Genomic DNA, 19,884 nt, shown 5'->3' with positions numbered 1-19,884 from the left:
TAGTTGTTGTAATTTTTAGTTATTGATATAATAAAATAAATATTCTATCTTTCACTAACTGAATTATAAATCAACTCCTCTTTTTCTCCATATTTTTCTCCATATACTCGATAAGTAGTTTTGGCGAAGTGACACAGTGGGCAAAACCTGTTTTTCTGCAACCAGTCCACAATGCAATCTCCATGATAAAGATGTGAGCATGGCATACCCGTTGCTTCAAAACCAACCATAATCTTCTCCAAACAAATAGAACACAATATCGTTGGAACTTCCACCTTCACCTTCTCTAAGACGCAATCAACCGTATGCTTACCGTCCCAAATTCAGGCTCATTATAATGAAAATATATCGATGGAGACCACCATATTTTGGTTTAGAGAAGTAGTGCACCAGTATATAGACTAACACTATCTGGGATTTAATACATGCTGGTTTCCCCATAGATTTCGGAATAAAACATTCCAAATTGAGCTAGGATTTCTTTCCTTGTGTTGTCAGGGAAGGTACTTAACTAAAGAAAGATCTAGAAGACCCGTGTCTGAGTGTCTCAAGGTCTGAGCTGATCCAGTAGGACTTTGTGTGTTGATGGAAAAGCTCTCTCCAGAGTCAGTGTCAATGGAAAGCTGCACAGAACCACTGCAACATGGCAGAACTACGGCGGTCACCATCAGAAGCCCCAAAAGTTGCCGCCATTTCTCGAGTCATATGGGAATGACGTTACCCTATGTTATTTTCAATTTGATTTTCTTTGCCGGCATTTCGGCTCCCATGACTTTCACACCCGGTCTTCACATTACCATGTTTGACAAACTGCACTAGAAAGAGTACTTTGAACATTTGTTCAGGTGTTATGTACGCGTTTTTCTTTCTATATTGGAGTTGTTATGCGTTATGCAAGAGGAATTTTTCAGCACTAATTGCTTCTACCTAGAGGACCCTATTGCATAATATAAGATGCGGCTAGCTTGATTATTTAGTCTTTTGTATTAGGTGTAAACTGAGCTAATATGCTCATAAAAAAAAAATCTAAATAAAGAATAAGAATACTGTTGGTCCGATACAAAAAATGATCAAAAACCCAATAGGAGGATGGATTATTCTTCACGAAAAGGAACAAAAAAAAATATTTTCTGAATTTGTCATTCAAAAATAAGTAAATAACTATGTGTATACTGTAATGTACCATGTGCTTTAACAAATCTGAATCTGCAGTATATGAAACAAATAACTTTCTGAATGTCATTTACAATGTGGGCAATAAACCCCAATGAAAATTGTAATTCTATGTACCTGATGAAAGAACAACAATTCTAACCTAAAAGGCAGATCAAACGGCCAACTCTGCTACACAGTGAGCATGCAGCACAAACTGCCAACTGCTGTAAAAGTTCTAATGTGAGGTCTCGCGTATACAATCGAAGTATTGAAGAAGAAATAGTAATCTGAGGCTTATTGCGATATATGTGCAGGAACCCAATCCAAATCATGCATGCCACACAATGACTATATGTGCTACAGGAATAGCAAAGTGTCAATGATTGATATATATGTGAACAAGGAAAGCGAACATCATGCTTATCGGTATCAATTTGAAAGGGTCATTCCTCAATGAACTACTGCTGTTATCGTTGACATCTATGGACCCTCCATTAACAGATGCAGTTCCGGTGCTAGTATTTGAAGAGACGCTGACTGACATTGAACCTGATGAAAATATATACATACAATTAGAATTCAGAAAGAAAGATCCAGGGAAGGCATAGCATTTTGTCATAGTAGCATCTAAAATGAGCAATACACAAACCTTCACCCTACTCAATTTATAAGTTAGATGAATGGAAGTTCAAAAACAAGTACCATAACCTTAACCAATTTCTGCTTGCTTATGTTTTATAGTTCCAGAATGTATATTTCACGTTTGGGGGAATTGTGTATTGAAATTCATGCATAGAAAACAAATAATCGCAACTTACAGTTGTATTGAACCCATCCAATACGTTGATTAGCCAAGTCATAGACAATGATCTTGTCTTTTAGGACGAGGTCTGCAGAAAAGGATGATACAATTAATGTTATCTGAATGGAAACAATAATATAAATTATAAAATAAAAACTAGCATAAATAAATAAGCAGATGAAGATGCCACATAAAAACCTAGAATGTAAGTTCCTAAATTTTAACCTATGATCAAAATGCAAGTCTTTTCATAAAGAAGTACTACAATGGACAATTTAATCGTTTCTGAACTACAAATGTAAGCATTAAAAATAAGTTGGATCTGCATAAGAAATTTTGTAAGTGTCTTGGTCATCAAAAGTTTAAGCTGCCAACAATAAGAGTGTGGTATTTCAACAAACTTGACTGAACAAAAGTTGTGATCATTTTCCATACCTCCCAATACAGTTATATCTTGACCATCACTTTTCTGAATGCCAATGCACCATCCTTGAGCATCACCCTGTAATACAAATAAAAAATGACAATCTCTGTTTTCAGTTCAGGATCCAAGATTTGAAAACCCAACTATATATGTTGCACAAGTATAGAAGAAATCCTAATTTATTTTATTTAGTTAGATCTGTGATACACATTCAGATGATTCAAACTTTGCAACAAAAACCAGTAGCCAAAGACAAGGACAAGAGAAGAGATAGAAAATGCAAAAAAGTCAGGAAACAGATCCATAAAAATACATAGAAGCAAACTGTGCAAACAAAAGGAGTTGCAAACCACAACTTTTGAACAAATGAAAACATATAAACAAGTTTTTATCAGTTGAAAGAAGAAGCAAGACACTCACTGCAGAATTCTGCTGCAACAGGTAGTCCTGAGGTCTTAGTATCATGGATGCATTACCGGCGAAGTTCAAACTAACTTGGGGAAATGTATCAGTGATGCTGAAAAGAAGTATACATTAAGAATTACAGTTCGGCGGAAATAGCAGCACTCAAAAGATAGATAATCTGAGATAGAATGATTAAATATGAACCTGGAGGTGACTATGTAACATTGTTCTCCCTGGGAAGAAACAGGAGTCACAGATTGTGAAACGGCACTTGTAATCTGCAAAGTGACGAAAATTAAAAGGAGCTTAATGTACTAGAAATATGGTCATTGCAAGAAGTGCTAGAATTCCAAATCATCAACTTAAACTCTGGAAATAATTTTGACAGAAATTTACTGCATTGACAAAAGGATCATAGGCATCTTGTGCAAGGTATGCCAAAGTTGTCCCAGAATCAACTATCGTTCCTTGGTTGCTTGATGTTGCAAAGACTGATTGGTCAATTGGTAATGTTTGACCACCAACACTAATGCTTTCCAGATTTAAGTTATAATGAGGCCTGAAATTTTGGGGATGCTAGTAAGTTTCAGAAGCAGAGATTATATGATTCACCCCCTCTATTCAATTCACACAATAATATTTTGGCAACATGAGTAGATCATTTTAAAATATAAGGTGTTAGCTATACTTACTGATTTTGGACAAGTGGGGTATAAACAATGTTAGGTTCCACGATCTCACCAAGAACCATTATACCCCCGCCAGTGTCATCTCCTTTAAAGCAATGAGAAAATGCTTTTGGAGCTATTCCCTGTGAAGACAGCTGTGAGATGACAGACATTTCTTGCTGCCCGAATCCGAAAATCCCATCGACTGCTCTATCTGTTTTCTGCAACACCCCGCTTGCTGACGTGCTACACCTGCAGTTTTATAATACACAGTTCAAGGGTGTTTAAAAACAATTGTGCTTAATTGTAGTGAAAGATGTATCATATTCAAAGCAGCTACGTAGATTTTAGTCTTGAAGTATATTTAAAAGTTGCAAATTAAAATCTGGATCTGCTGTTGCAGTTGGAGCTGCTATAAAAATTGTAGCGAAAGATACATATGTCTCACCCAAAGACAATGGAGGCTGAAGAGTTTGATGTCGCAGACTGATTACCAGCTGCTGTATCAAAATGTAATAAGTCTGATACATAATAGCCTGATGTCCCACTTCCATCTCCGTATTGGAATGTGTAAGAACACCTCTTATTTTGTGAATCACAGCTAGAATCTTGTGTATCGAGTCCAAGTGTACATATTTTATCAGAACAGGAGACCACCGAAGCAGTCGGTGAGCTCTGAGGATCAAAAGTATGGAGCTGAATCTGTATGAAAACCAGGTGATATCACATAAAAGAAGCTGGACATAATATCAATTCCAAGTCATCTGGGATTAAAAAACATGTGTGTTTACTTTAAGTCCGGAGGATTGGGGGCAACCGGAACAGGAATTGCAACCAACCCACAAAGCATCACTTCCAGTATCAATCTGCACATAAAATTCTGTTGCAGGAGTTCCCAGTTTGACGCTTGTAAAATATAGCCTATGTATGATCAAGTTATCATGAGTTCCAAGAAAACATATATAGCAAAATCAAAAATGAGAAGCGTGACAATTGAACAAAATGATTGATATTACTGAAAGACATTAGCCAATACCAATACTGAACTAATACAGATCCCCCAGTTGCAAATACTAATCAACTTCTGCAATGACAATCAATCGGTGTAAACTTATCATACCAATTATTATCATCAGTTTGCTAATTGACCCACTAGCTGACACAACTCTGTGATCAGCTTATGCAGTAAAAAGAAAAAATGATCCTTTTAGCATTACAGCATTACTCTCCATATGAATATATAATTACTCCAAAGCAATATTATTTAAAATATAAAAAAAAAAATAGAAGTTGATATCATTAGATCAACAACCAAAAGGCTAGAGTCTGCAGACACTTAAATAAGAAATCCGGCAAGAAAATCCAGGATAACGAGTCTAAGCAATGTGCAAACCATTAGGTTCAAAGGGATGCTCGCTTTAAGCAAGCCTATACAAGAAAGAAAAACCTCTCCCCTGTAAGGAAAGGAAATCATTCAACTAGCCCTCATCTACCAGGTGCGGAATTGCGGTACAGACAAGAACTAGAAACGTTTTAGAAGACTCATAGAAGTTTTTCAAAGCAATATTATATATATATACAAAGGAGACGTAAAACCAAGAAATAAAGAAAACATATTTCACAAAGGTATTTGACCTTTCATTGTTTGTTTAATTGCCGCCATTCAACAAAGCTTAAATTATTAGAAAGTTGTTCATAACATACATCATTTATATATTTTAAGTAGTATAAAAATATTGATTTTTGATCAATGACTTATTCAAAAGTAAGACGTGGACTGCTCAACTATTGCCCACAAATCCTAACTACAATTTTGTGCGACACTTGCAAGAAAAGCAATCACACAAACAAACAAACAAACAAAAAAGGAGAGAAATATCTTGAAGAAGATAGAAATGAAATGATACCCGACTAAGTATGGATTGAAGGTGCCTCCGATAGGGAACTCGACGACACCACTCAACATCCTGCCATGCCTGACTCGGTCTCGGGCTCTGAGTTGACTCAGCTGCACGTTGTGATTCGTCGGAAAAGCTCTCTCAAGAGTCAGAGTCGCCGGAAAGCTGCACAGAACCACCGTCAGAAACTGCAGCAATAATATTACGGCGACCGCCACCGCCCGAAACAAAGTTGCCGCCATATTTTTGTCAGAGTCTCTAAGGCTCTATTTCTTCATGTTCTCTCCTTTTATAGACAACAACAACTGCTAACAGAGTTTGAACATGACCTCTTTTTTAATATTTTTGAAAAAGGAATTTAACTAATTTAAATTTGAGCTAACATCATATACGCGACGACTTTCAGAGTATTAAAACTTCACGTAACTTGGTGGGACAAAACTGCACTAGGTGCACTTCCCTACTTTTGTTCAGATGTTATATGGTCTACTACTTCTACTTTCCTCTTGCACCTTCTAATCCTCCTATTATGGGATGTTTTCACCTTACCGTTCACCATTATTCCAAGGTAAAAGCCAATGTCATTCTCAAACTAACTAAACATTGCCTTTTAATTTACAGTTTCAATGAGCGAGGTGCGATGTGACTTGAGACTAGTTCTTGTTAAATGCGGTTGAATTTCATAAAATCCAATTCAATACTGAAAATTTTAAGTTTTGTGGATATTAATTTGATAAGGTTTATATGGGTGAAGACTATTTGGTGAAATTATACTTTCTCAAGAAAAGAATATTCAGATAAAATATTAGAAAATCTTGCTTTGTGATTGAGAAGCAGAATACTATAACATCAAAGGGAACACCAGTTTAATTATTCCTTTATTTTACTATAATCACGTTTGAACATTTAGGATTAAGGGTCTAGAAGATGATATTATATGATTATATGGGCAAGTAAGGATGAAATCGAGATATCAGCTATGGTTATATATGAACAAGATTAGATTACCTATATTACCAAACAAGAAAAGAAAAGAAAAAACAAATTGAAAAGACAGCCGGCTAGCTTTGGAAAGGTGATGAGAGTCAAACGCTACAAAGAGACCAGTCAAGAAAAGCTTATGTTTTTCGTGTTCATATTCTATTTACGACGCACGTTGTCGTTCAGGACCATCCCTTTTCTAGTTTAGGATTGTAGCTCTTTAAGAGGCTGCCTATTACGCAGTCGATTTTGTCCAAAGTCAACTAAACAATAGAGGAGGATTGAATTGCTAGTTGCTGGTCGCTATCTTAGAAGTCAGGTGCTAATATGGACTTTCTTGCTAAGATTAATAGACACCCACTCATTTTTCTGATTTTCACACATTCAGAAAACCACTGCTATGTGACACTAAGTCATGCTCAGAACCATCACCAAGATACCCATCATAGATGAGCTCACATTCTCGCAGTGGCTTCATGATTATCAAACTAGTTTCAAAATTATAATCTAAAAGTGATTGGTTTACTGCCAATCAAAACTTCAACTCTTGTTCTACGGTACAAGATCGTGCATCATGAAACCAATTTAACCAAACTTCAGGCAGATTTCAGCTCTATAACATTATAACCAAACAGAAGAATAGAGAAAAATTGCTTACGACATACAAAACATGTCTCACATGACCAGTCTGACAACAATGTCATGTTTCAACTCATATAGTAGAGTACAAAGATCCGACTTTTCAAATAAAATCTTCATGCAGTGCATCCTTTCTACTTTTAACCATTTGCAGGTATCAAAGATGTGCTCAACAAAATCTTTAGCATTGATATAGCTACAAAATATGCAACAAAGTCTCCGAGGGCATACGTACACCACAGACAATTAGAGGCCAAGTTTTGAGAGAAGTTCACGCCATCTTGGAGTTTCTTCATCAAAAATGTAAGTCAAAGGGGAATATAGAACCCCACTGCCTCCAATCTGCACAAATTATTGCATGGAAATTAAACCCCAGCATCGAAGGAAACAAATGCCTTTATCATAAAATCAGGTAAGTCCTATGTAAGGCATGCACAATTTGAACATGCAGCTAAAAGCTAGGCAGAGAAACTTCAAAATGTTAGTGTTCAAAAGACAGGCTTGTGTATCCTCAAGGAAGGGCATCAGCCATCAGTTCAAATTTTGAGCAATTATGCCAGGAATGTTAAACCACTGACTAATTTAAAACTATTGACCAGTTCAGACCAATTTTCATTTTAAATGCTTAAAACTTTCATGCTTATATAGCCGTCATGTCTGCTAATTAAACTACAAAACACATTCAGACTCCTTTAAGACCCTTGGAAGAACAAATGACAAATTCTAATTGGTCTTGCACATTCAGTTGTGTAGAGAACAAGCAAACTAGAGAAGCTCTAACCAATTCAGAAAGAAAGAAAAAAAGTTCATATTTCCTATGATATTTTACAAATAATGATGAAGAAACTACACCTCACATTGAACAGTCAACTTGCCAACCCATGATATTTATTTTTTATGCCTTACACAGAGATATAGAAGCCACACGAATTTAGCTGCTTGAATGTGAAGGTGAGGGAAAGCAGAGCAAGCACTCTCACAAAAATTGAGATGTGAAGCCAAATCAGCTTCTATAACACTGAAAATTACTAAATGAAAGATCATGGCTCACCGATCTCAGTTGTTGTACAGACTTGTAGAGGGCCTTTTTTGGCACACATATGACGATGGCGTAGTAATCTGCTTTTATTTGCCCATCACGTTTGCAATACACTGTACTTATAGTGGGTCCCTGCCAGAGCAACGATGTACGTTGTTGGGAAATGATCAGTACGTGACCAAGAGAAGACAAGTTACTATTGTCATACTGCAACTGGAATCTATTCGTTTGAAAAAAAAAACTACATCTTAAACTTTTCCTTTCAAGGAACTGCAACTTGAAATTAAGGTTCATCAGTAAAGCAAAGCTAAATAAAATTCCAACCACACCTGCAAACCAGCTAATGATGGCTGGCTAAGGACTCGCTCAGCCACTTCTTGTGCACTATTTCCCCTCATATTTGCAACCACCTGTGATAAATGAGTGAGAAAACAACAAACCCCTTAAGGTACAAACATATACAGTTTTGAATGATAATATACGCACCGTATACTGACCCTCTGCCTTTAGATGCGCCTCCAATCTTTCCAGAATCTCATGTGTCGTTTCAAGTGCACTCTTCATTTTGAGCAAGGATCTCTTGCTTGCAACAAGAACTGCCTATAGATAATTTAATTCCCATATAAGAAAAGATTGGAAAAGAAAGCAGGATGCAGAACCAGCTCCTTCTAGTAAGCATTTTAAGAACTATAAGAAAACATGCAAGATAAGCCATAACCCAGAAAGCTTACTTGACTTTGCAACACAACTCCTCCCTCGATCTCTTTCAAATTGTTTTCTTTCAGTGTTATCCCACTACTCACAAGGTCCAAAATTGCATCAGCTATCCCCATCTGCATATGAGAGAGACATATAGTATTTAATCATCTTTGACTTTCACCGATTAAAGTAAACCCCCTACCATCAAATGCGATGGCCAACAGCACCACATCAAACATTATACAAAAAGTTGAACACCGTTCCCATTATCAACTAGCAAACTGCAGAGTCATTTTAGTGGTGCCTCCCTAACTTTCTGAACTAGTGCAATTTCCAATAAGACAATTATGTTGATACACAAACTTATTTGAAGCAAAATAGTCTAAGAAATAAAACTAGACATTGAAAAATTGATAGCCTATGTTTTTCTCTAAAGGAATATTAAGATAGTATTTTATTATAATAAGCACCACTAAAATTACTACAACTTAACTCCATGCCGGGCAAAATGCATCATGTTAACTGAGCAATACAACCACATAGAAGGGCAAAGAATGATGCTCCTGGTATCAAATCCCAACAAAACCATATTCTTACCGCAGGAGCTGCCTCAAGTGCTCCATCAGCTGTGGAAAAACTCACATGGTCCAGTCCATTTTCTTTCACAAATTTGGGACCCAACTGCAATGAAAGGAAAAGGAGAAATTAAAATTGAAATAGAATCCTTATTGCCAGAAAGATACAGACAATTGTTCCAGACGACAAAAGCGGAAAAAAAAATGCAATGAAGTAATCTCCAACACATTGCTTACATAGGTGAAGCCAGTAGCAACTCGCAGAGGTTTCTCTCTAGTCCATTGAGGCATTTGTGCTAGCTCATTCAGTGAATTAATGTTCTCAAAAATCCCATATTTTGGTATCTGAAAAAACAAAGCATATATGAAGACTACCGATGGTAAAATGAGTATAAGACAAGTGAGATAGAGTTGGCTATATGTTAAAAATAAATAAATAAATAAATATAAAAAGGAAAAATAAAAAACTCACTGCAAGGGATAAGTGGCACTCCCCATACCCAAGAGCATCATGAACAATGATAAGATCTTCACTCCCCTGAAAGAGTATTTAGATGAGTTGCTTTGACAAGAAATCCATCTGATAAGCACTATATATTGATGCAGTTTTTTTACAGATATTTTAGATAACAAACAAAAGAAATAGCTAAAAATTTGAAATAAATGGACAACATGACTACACGTCGTCTTTGTGATAAAACATGCAGAATGAAAGATCTCCAACACATGAAGGCGAGTTCCAGTAACCACATCATAAATATTAATGTACTTCATCACAGTAATTTGGGGATAACAACCACAGGTAACAACAATTGATTTTCAAAAAAAAAAAAACAGACAACATAATTGCAAGTCATTATAAAACATAAACAAATCCAGAATCAAAGCACAAATATACTCTTAACTCCTCCGTACTTTCCCTTCCAAGCAATAATAGGTCCAAGCTACGTACCAAGAAATGAGGGTTTAACTACATCAGAATTGAAACACTGCCTAAATTCTTCAGTTAAAATTTCATCACAGATATATAACTCTACTCCCTAAAACTAAAACTAGCATAAATCGAAAGAAAAGTAGATAATGCATGGTTAATACCTGTCCATATTCACTGACGGTGTCAAGACCAGCAATGCCAAGGTCCAAATCCCCAGACAGCAACTTCCTCACAATGTCCTTAGGCCTTTGAAACCACACTTCCAAATTAGACAGCTGCACCAATCCCCAAAAAAAAAAAAAAAAATTGAATTTACATGCAAAAGAAAGAAGAATAAAAAAAATGGTGAAGATAGAGTGAGGGGAGGGAATCACCTCAGGGATTTTAGCAACGTACTGGCGAGGATTGACGTGCTTGACGGACAACTGGCAGTCCTTGAGGAGATCGAGAGTGTCGGCGGCCATGCGGCCTTTGCTGGGCAGTCCCAGCCGAATCTCGCTCCTCTCCTCCGCCGCCGCCGCAGAGCAGGTGATTTTGAAGGACGGCGAGGGAGAGGAGGAGAGGGGGAGGGAGTGAGTGAGAAAGAAGGGGCATTTGGGTGGGTTTGCCGCCAACATGTTTCAGAGATTGAGAGAGAGAGAGAGAGAGGCCGGCGGCTGTGAGGAGTGAAAGGAGGAGCGAACAGATACAAATTCAAAGAGGCAAGTGAACCGACACCGTGTTGTTTAAAGGGTGAATCTTTGGGTAAGGGCTGCACTGCCACTTGGTGAATCAAAATGTGAGAGGGCATATTCTTTTATCTAAAATCTCTTTTACTTTCTATCTCGTTAAATGTCGGAAAATACGAAGGTAATTACTGAACTAGATAACTGTCATGTTATTAGACCTACCGCTCAGGTTAGATGGACGTGACCTTCTTTTCCTTTTCTGAAACTGAATGTAGATGGTGCAATAAATAATGAGCTTGGTTTGCGGGGATTGGGAGCAGTCCTCCGTAATGAGAATGGTGATCTAATGCTAGCAGTTTCAAAGGGGATGAAGAAGGGTGGATTCTCTGTCAAAGCTACGGAACTATATATATGCAGCAGTATTGGGCTTTCAAACTATTATCCAGGCAGGTTTTCAATGGACACATATCATTTTGGAAATGGATGCTTTGGGAGTAATCAATGCTTTGAATGCTACTGATGTTTATTTGTCGATTGAAGGTGCTTTGGTTGAACAAGTGCGAAACCTTTTCCATTTCTTGTCCTCAGTAATTTGTACATATAGGATATATCCCTAGGAAATGTAATCAGGCAGCGCATAGTATAGCCAAAAAAAGCGTTTTTGTTTCCTGCATTTCAAGTTTGGGTTGAGGAATGGCCACAATGGCTCTCCAATGTACTTATTTCTGATGTAACCATCTAGATTGCTTATTAATGCAATTCACTTTCTCAAAAAAAAAAAAAAAAAAAAAAAAAAACTCCATGGTTTGGAAAGGTGTTTTCCATTGCAGGAACCTTTTAACACAAGTAATTTTATGGCTATGCGTCATAAGAAATGAAAAAAAAAAACATCAACTTGGACATTCAACTGGGTATTTTCCTTTTCGTTTGGCTAATTTGCTTAATGATGCTCAAAAAGATAATGTCGACTGGAAACAATTACTGATTTCTTGTTGAACAAGAACTGGAATAAGCAAAAATTGCAACACTTATTTGGGGAAGAACATTGTTGATCAAATTATAGGCATCCCTATTCCTATGTTCGATTAGGAAGATGAGCTTATTTGGGGTCCTTCTTTAAATGGTTTTTTTATTCCTTTTTCATTTTTTAAAGAAGATTAAAGGATTTTACTCCTACCCCCATGGTGACTCGAACTCATGACCTCGATCTTAGGGAGTTGATGCTCTAACCACTTAGCTAACACCACTTCTTCAAATGGTAAATTCTATATTACAACAACTACTTGGTTGCAGGTAAGGATCAGTTTGCACATAGATCATAAAAAAAAAAATTAAAAAATTAAAAAATAAAAAAAGACACCTTAATTCCTAACAAAGGTCAAAAAAATTTGTCACGGCCCGATTTTTAAACAACATTAAAAATCAATATAAATCTCAGAATTATACGTGGTTCAGCCATCAATACAAATACCTGAGAAATTTTTTCCTTTAAAACCAAGTACATATTGATGCCCTAGACCCACTATGTCAATACAGACTCGCTCCGCAGAGTCATATATTACACAAGTTTACGAATTAAATTGTCACAACAAAATAATAAGTAAATGCTCCTCAGAGCTATATAGCGGAAGTTTTAACAACGGTAAAGTCAAAAAATTGACTTCCTACCGTAAGCTGCAACTATCAGATCTCTGTTTCAGCCACGATTAACCTCTACATCATCGAATAGTGTACCGGGTTGCCACACAACAAACCTGGTAAGCTTATGAAAGCTTGTATGAGTAAACTCAAATATAAAAAACCAAACAACTCACACGAAAATAAGGAAACCCCTTCAACTCGAGAAAAATGAACTCATACCATGATTCCGTAAAACAAAACAACATTATTTTCCCAAAAGAAACAACACAAGTCACATCATAACCAAATCATATAAAATGTTACCCAACAATTAATATATGAAAATCAGGACCACCCCAGTCAATAGAACCCAATGAAGCAACTCATGCAATGAATCCTTCCAAAACTCAACACCTTTTTCCCAAAAAGACAACACAACAAGTCACCCCGTGGCAAAATTATATAAATTGTTGCCCCAACAATTAAATATAGAAAACAAGTCCACCCTGGACAATAAAGAAAGAATAACCCGAAACTCCCTTTTAAAATACGTACTCATAAGTCTCAAGTAACTCTTAGCTACCCCCCATGAGATACAATGACAACATACTAGAGCTCTAACTTATCGTAACCACTCACCCGGCCAAAAGTGTGGTGTCCCGATATATTAGCCTGAGGTTACTCCTAGCAACCCCGGATAATCAGGTCACCCGACCTTCAGACCAAAACATTTAAAAACGGTCACTCATGAGTCATGACTAAAATGTTACTCAACTCTCAAAGGAGACGTCACAACCCGTGACCCCCAATCCTCAGACCCCCGGTTGTTAGATCAAAACATTAAGCAAGTCGCACTGGACCCAAAATATTAGATCAATTCTCAAAGGAGATGTCACCACCCATGACCTCCAAATCCTCAGACCCTCGGTCATCAAATCAAAACATTAAACGAGTCGCACTGGACCCAAAATGTTACCCAAATCTCAACATTTTTCAAAGCAATAAAAAATACCATTTCCACAATAATTGTTTCCTGAAAAGTCAAACTCCAAAACAATTGTACTTACATGAGCATTTGCCTAAAACATAATTAGCTATAATGAGTCACGCTCATCCTACTGGCAGTGGTACCAACAGCTATCAAGGGTGCGACCTACTGAAACACAGCCAGACAGGCTATCACTTAAGCTCCAGCTCAGCCCAAGATCACCGCTGACGCGCCGCGCCAAGATCACCTCGCTGAAGCATCAAAAGCTGGGAATGGAAGCACATCAATCCCACCTCGAAAACAAGGAAGAGATAAGTCTCTTCCTCACCTATAAAAGGTCTACTCCTCTCTCCTCATTAGTTACGCATTTATTACTTACCTAACATTATTCTGTCAACATAAATACATTAACTAACTTAGACATCAAAGAAGAGAATACCGCCAACCGCGGTCTTCATCAGACGCCCTTTTTATTTCATTTGACAGATAGCGGTAGCGCTACAACCTCCTCAGTAGCGGTCCAGGCTTGGACCAGCGTTAACAAGATTTGGCTACCGCTGATTCTCAGATATTAACAATAATAAAATGAAACCCATCATACATACTGTTTAAATCACCCATCAATCCATATATATATATATAGTCATTCACTCAGAAATGCCACTAATACCAACTATAGTTTGCAGTTAAATAAATAACTCCCAAAATGATAAGGTAACTTTGTTCGTAATGAACATTGTGAGTGTTAAGACTCAAAATACCTCCACTTGGTGTCGGCTTCCGATAATGTGGACAGGGGTCCAAATCTTTCGATATATTCAGTGAGTCATAGGATCCCCCTATCTGTCAAGAGAAATACAACAACGTCAAGAGGGGAGACCGCGGTTGGCGGTTTTCTCTCCTCCGATGCTAAAGTTAGACGATGTATTTATATTGACAAAGTAGTGGTAGGTATTTATTAAATGCGTAATGAATGAAGAGAGAGAAGTGAACTTTTTATAGGTGAAAATAATGAGTTACCTCAGTCTTGTTTTCGATGTGAGATTGATATGCCTCAGTCTGATGGCTTTTGGTCTCTTTTGCAGAGACGACATTAGGCGGCGCGTTAAAGCGTGTTTTGGCCTGAGGTTGGTTTGTCGGTGAAGATTGGCTTGCTGTGTTTCCGGGGGTCATACTATCATGGCCATTCCGACAATGTGGGGTGGATTGATATGTGTGTTGATTATGGTCGGTAATACCATGTATGTACAGTGAGATTACTCACCTCTGAATCCCGCTATGTCTTCTTACAGAATTGAGATAACAAAATCACAAAATATATGTCCAAGACAACTTCGTCAAGTACCAAATCACATACGGTCCCATCTCAGTATACGAAACACAAAGCGATTAAAGTTCGAACCCCAGTTTGAACTAAAACCCGAAAGTAACGCCAGTCGAGGCAGAACTTCATCCGAGACCATCTAAGTCTCCGGAACACTCCTACAATCAATATGTCAAAACGACAAGTCGATCCAATGGTTGGATCCTCAAGGATCGAAAACCGAGTGAATCGAAATAGATAAAAATCCTAACATTCTCATACGATCTCCAAATGCTACAAACCATATATCAAAACGCTCGTATCGACGAGTAGATGATATTGGTGAAAGAACTTGCCCAACCATGGCCAGACGAGCCGCCAGGAATGGACACAGGAAGTTGCACGTGGGCCCCACGAGCCGCCATGCCACCTCTCACTCCAGCTCAAACTTGGACACCTCAATACAAGGATCAACTTTAATACCAGTGGTTTGAGCCAGCTTGGCCTAGATCGCTGTCGCAAGCTAAAAATCACTATTCACTATGAGTTGAATCTCCTCAGGTGAAAATCGATCAACACCACCACCTAGGATAGAAAGAAGATGCTTCCAGGAGCAAAAACGCGATCGGTTTCACGTCCAACCGTCCCCGGAATAAGGAGAACTTGTCGGGTCCGCTGCCGCCTAGATTTGCCTCTTCGATCCACCGCTGTGGGTGAGAATTGCCGCAAGAGACCACCGTAGGGAGGACCGGAACAAGGAGAGGAACAAATCTGGGTCGGTGCCGTAGCTTGGGGTTGCTGGAGAAATGAGTTTCGGCCGGGTGGGAATACTGGGTTCAGGTCAAGTTGGCCGGAAGCTAGAGAGAGTTTGGGTTTCTAGAAAATTCTGGAAATAGTACCAAAATGGAAACTTTTGAATATATTTTCCGAAAATTTTCCTATTTATACAAAATTTCTGAAAATGGAAATAACTTCCGCTGACCATAACTTTCTCATATGAACTCCGATTTATGAGCACTGCATGTCCATGAACTCATATCGACGCGCTCTACGACTTTTATGAAGGAAGTTTTAAGAGAAACCTAATGAATGAAATTTAACCTTTTGACCCTCTAAAATATAACGTTTCGAGTAATTATTCGTCTGAAATACTTCCACATCATCCCCGAATTACATACTCTTCCTAACAACCACTAAATAAATTTTTAAAAAATCCTCAGAAAATAATAACGAATTTTCAGATTTTTAGCTGCCTTTTGGCAAGGGGAATGTTGAAATAGGCGATGAGTGCCAGGCCAGTTGCTCACTTCCCAGTGCAAGCATCAGCTCCAGCGGAACAGAAAGCTGTTACAAGACCACGAACAGCTACTTAGTTTCTCCGGCGACGTCACACGACCACTGGGTTCTGACTACATCCGCTTGTCAATCGGTGCCAGCCCATGCACAACGGAGGTACACGCCGAGTTCATCGTCGTCGACTGCTTGAGCTCTTACAATGCCATCAGCGGCCAACCGGCACTAAACAAGCTAAAATGCATCATCGCCGGATACATGCTTCTCATGAAGTTTCCTACACCCAATGACACAGGCTGTGTGAAAAGAAGCCAACAAATAGCACGAGAATGCTACTCGACAACGGTGACGAGATCGATGCGCCGTCATGAAATCCTAATGGTAGGAAATCATCTGCCGCTGACGGATAAGATTGACGACCCCAGAGATGACGAAGAGAAGTACGTAAAAAAGGAACCTGTCAACCTAGAGACATCCCTACAGACATCCCTACAAGTCGTCAGCATCTCTAACGAACACCCCGAGCGGACAGTCCGCATCGGCGCCCAACTCTCCCCTGACACTCACTTCCCAGTGCAAGCATTAACTCAATTTTCTTGGCGGCAACTTACTTGCTCCCCCAGCTCAAAGTTCAATTGTTTTCATGAGAAGTTGGCTCTGGCCAAGCGGTAGCAACAATCACAAAAAATTTTGTGCCCATTTACACCCAACACCGCCAAGCTTAAAAAAAAAAAAAAAAAAAAAAAACCTTAAACTTTGGGTAACCATTTTACTCTGGACACCCATCTGCAAATGTCAAATGTCAATCAAGGCTTACATCCAATGTTATCCTATTTTGGCATGCGCCGTCAGTGTCAAAATAACACCGAGCGCTAAGCAGAAAGCGCCAGCGCCAAGCACAGGCTTGTCAGCACTGAGGTGCAAATTGGACACCCAAAAAAAGTTTTCTTTGGGCACCAAGCCCTCTCCTTGACTCGTTACTCCGCCAAAGAAACCATGTTCTTCAAAGCAGTGCCAAACTGGCAACAACAATCTCAAGCCTTTGATCAACACTGCATCAAGCCAACGATAAGAAGTCTTCAATTCTTCAATCATCATCAGCGTCAAGGTATCTATCTCATCTTTAAGCTTCAGCGGCAAGCTCTAAAGCCAGCGGCAAGCGCTAATGCCAGCGGCAGGCTTCAATGGCAATCGCTAGCTCCAGCAAGCTCTACCACCAACGCCAGCGCTAGCAGCCAAACCGCTAACCGCCAGACAATCACGCACCGCCATTCATACTTTGACGGAGCTTCATGCTTTGACTTCCTTGTTGTCGTACCTCGTGACATCCCCTTGTTGGGCCAGCGGCAAAGCTCCGTACAGTGCTCCGCCAAACACCATCCACCAATAGCCAAGTGAAACACCGCCTAAGCTCCTCGTTGCATCCATCCTTCGTGACGCACACAAGCACAGCGCCAAGCGCCATCCTCCAAAAGCTCATCCGACAAGCGCCTCCGCCAACCACTGATATGCTAAAAGTAAGCATATAATTTAACCCTGAAAATGTCATCGTTAGTATACGGTAAATAGGGATCGTTCAAATCCGGGGATTGAGGGTACACCTGTCATTGTAAGACAAATAAAGAATTAAAATAAAACAAAGTATAATATTTACAAGAATATTTACAAGTAACAAAATTAAGGGTTTTAGACTTAGGGTTTACGAAAATAAAAATAAAAAGAAAGAAAATATACAAACACATGTACAAGAATGAAACGTAAGAAACAAAGATCAAAACCAATTCCATAATCAAATTCGATTCAAACCCTATAATTGTTCATCTAAGTCATGAGAAAGAAGTTGATCTTGTGAAACATTTGAAGCAAATGATTTCCCATATTTTACTTTCCTTTACTAATTAACCTAACTGAAAGCACCTACATCAATCCTATTAAACATGCAATCAAAGTCTAGAAAGCTAACTAATCAATACATGTCCAACGCAAGAAGCATAGAGAAAGGATATCAACTTAAGTGCACAACCTAGTGTGAATAAGTTCATCTATTTGCAATCCTCTTCAATTGAATTCGACATTTGTCCAAAGCCTTTACTACTTGTGATTTAGGTTCACAAAACTATTAGGTGAATCGTTTACCTAAATCTAGCACCAATTACATGCATATATCCTAAGTTGGCCACCAAAGAACATAAACATATAAAAGTTTTCAGTAAAGCAAATTCAATCGAACAAACTCACATAAGCAACTTAGAATCACAATCATAGAATTCGAAAACTTTATTTAAACATAGAAATTGGGCTTAAACTTTGCCCTAAACGTTATTATTAACTAGAAACAAATTCCTATGAATTCATACAAGGAAACCAAAAATGATTACAAGGAAAAAGAATGAAGTACACCGTGAGGGGAGATGGAGATGGAGAGCTTGAATGTTGGATCTTGAATCTTGGAAGCAAGTCTTCAAGGTGGACAATGGAGGATATGATCTTCACGGCTCCTTCTTCTTCTTCCTCTCCTTGCTTGAAGACGCGGACTTTGCAACTAGAGAATGGAGAGAGAGCTTTTATGTTTGGAATTATTTTCTGAATGAAGAGGTGTCTAAAACGTCTAGCATAGGGGGAGTATATATAGGGGACGTTGGCCTTGGTCTCCAAGTCTTCATGAATCTTCTATTATTTTCCAAGGAATTATCAGAAAATGCCACATAACTTCAACCAATCACAAATTGTCATGTAAGCCCTGGTGTGTCATCCAACCAATCATAAGCCTTCAAAATAAGTCCCAAATATATTATTACTGAATATCCATGAATTAATTCTGATTTTCTTCTTTATTTTCGGCCAAAATTCCTTTAGGAATTGTAGGAATGAATCTGGACTTGTTTTTGAACCTTTTCTTCCTTAAATATCTCCATGGACTACCTTTAACATCATCCCCTTGATTTTCTCTTGATTTTCGTGGCAAAAATCTGATTTATTCTCCCAATAATATCTCCAACGTGATCTTCTTATAATTCTCCCTTGAGAATTAACGGCAAAATGCAAATATCCTCCAAAAATATCTCTTTGTGCGTCACAAACCCTAAATCATATGGGTTTTTATCCATTTTACCGAAATCCACATTAATCTGGAAGGATCTTGGGCCTTCTTGCGTCATCTTCAAACCTTAAGGTCTCCTAGTGCTTCCAAGAGTCATTTCCCTTCATTATTTCGATCATACTTCTTGGACGGCCTAGGAGTCTTGCTTTGTCAAAGTTTCCTCTTCTGAACAGGATTTCCTGGTTGAAACATGAAAACTTCATTTCTTCATTTCAGCTCATTTATGCAGCCCTTTGTGCTTTGTCTTAACTCCCTCCAACATTTTCTAGCTCATCTTTCCACTTTTGAGCTCATTTCAGCTCGACCAAGGACCTGAAAATAGAAACTATTATTAAAAATAGAAACTTTCTAAAAATAAGAAATGGAAACTTTCCTAAACTAAAATGGAAACTTTCTAAAAATGGGAAATAGAAACTTTCCCAAACTAAAAGGATTTATTGAAGGAAATAACTAAGTAAATACGAGGAAATAACACTTAAAACGTCGCATTAAAATGCTCCTATCAACCACCATCAGCCAAGAGCGTCAGCGCACTTCTGACACGGTCTGGGCACTGATTTTGACACACCGCCAAGCATAATTTTGACGCACCGCCAGCGTAATCACGCATCAGTCCATCTACTGTGGGCATTCCGGCAATCGATCAGATTACCCTGGGCACCCAACAGCTCTACCGCTGCACGCCGATCCTCG

The 19,884-nt window shown here is 38.4% G+C and overlaps 2 protein-coding genes across 2 annotated transcripts; both read right to left on the bottom strand.

Annotated features, from left to right (window-relative positions):
- Positions 1-1,209: 1,209 nt before the first annotated feature.
- On the bottom strand, positions 1,210-5,767 carry LOC133717607 (aspartic proteinase 36-like). Its single transcript, XM_062144320.1, has 10 exons — positions 5,362-5,767; positions 4,246-4,375; positions 3,903-4,156; positions 3,479-3,706; positions 3,183-3,345; positions 2,991-3,064; positions 2,802-2,898; positions 2,393-2,459; positions 1,974-2,045; positions 1,210-1,704 (listed from the first exon to the last, which is right to left on the bottom strand). The coding sequence occupies exons 1-10, from the start codon at positions 5,592-5,594 to the stop codon at positions 1,532-1,534; spliced, it is 1,491 nt and encodes a 496-aa protein (XP_062000304.1). The 5' UTR covers positions 5,595-5,767; the 3' UTR covers positions 1,210-1,531.
- Positions 5,768-6,973: 1,206 nt separating this feature from the next.
- LOC133718347 (ATP phosphoribosyltransferase 1, chloroplastic-like) lies at positions 6,974-10,951 on the bottom strand. The gene is made up of 10 exons (XM_062145175.1): positions 10,594-10,951; positions 10,381-10,494; positions 9,758-9,823; positions 9,523-9,630; positions 9,308-9,391; positions 8,743-8,844; positions 8,498-8,611; positions 8,341-8,421; positions 8,024-8,143; positions 6,974-7,314 (listed from the first exon to the last, which is right to left on the bottom strand). Exons 1-10 carry the CDS (start codon positions 10,834-10,836, stop codon positions 7,219-7,221), a joined length of 1,128 nt encoding a protein of 375 aa, XP_062001159.1. The 5' UTR covers positions 10,837-10,951; the 3' UTR covers positions 6,974-7,218.
- Positions 10,952-19,884: the final 8,933 nt, after the last annotated feature.

The sequence above is a fragment of the Rosa rugosa genome, chromosome 6 (assembly GCF_958449725.1).
Source record: "Rosa rugosa chromosome 6, drRosRugo1.1, whole genome shotgun sequence".
Taxonomy (NCBI): Eukaryota; Viridiplantae; Streptophyta; class Magnoliopsida; order Rosales; family Rosaceae; genus Rosa; species Rosa rugosa.
Note: the sequence above shows the minus strand (reverse complement) of the source record. Positions and strands in the feature narration are given on the sequence as shown.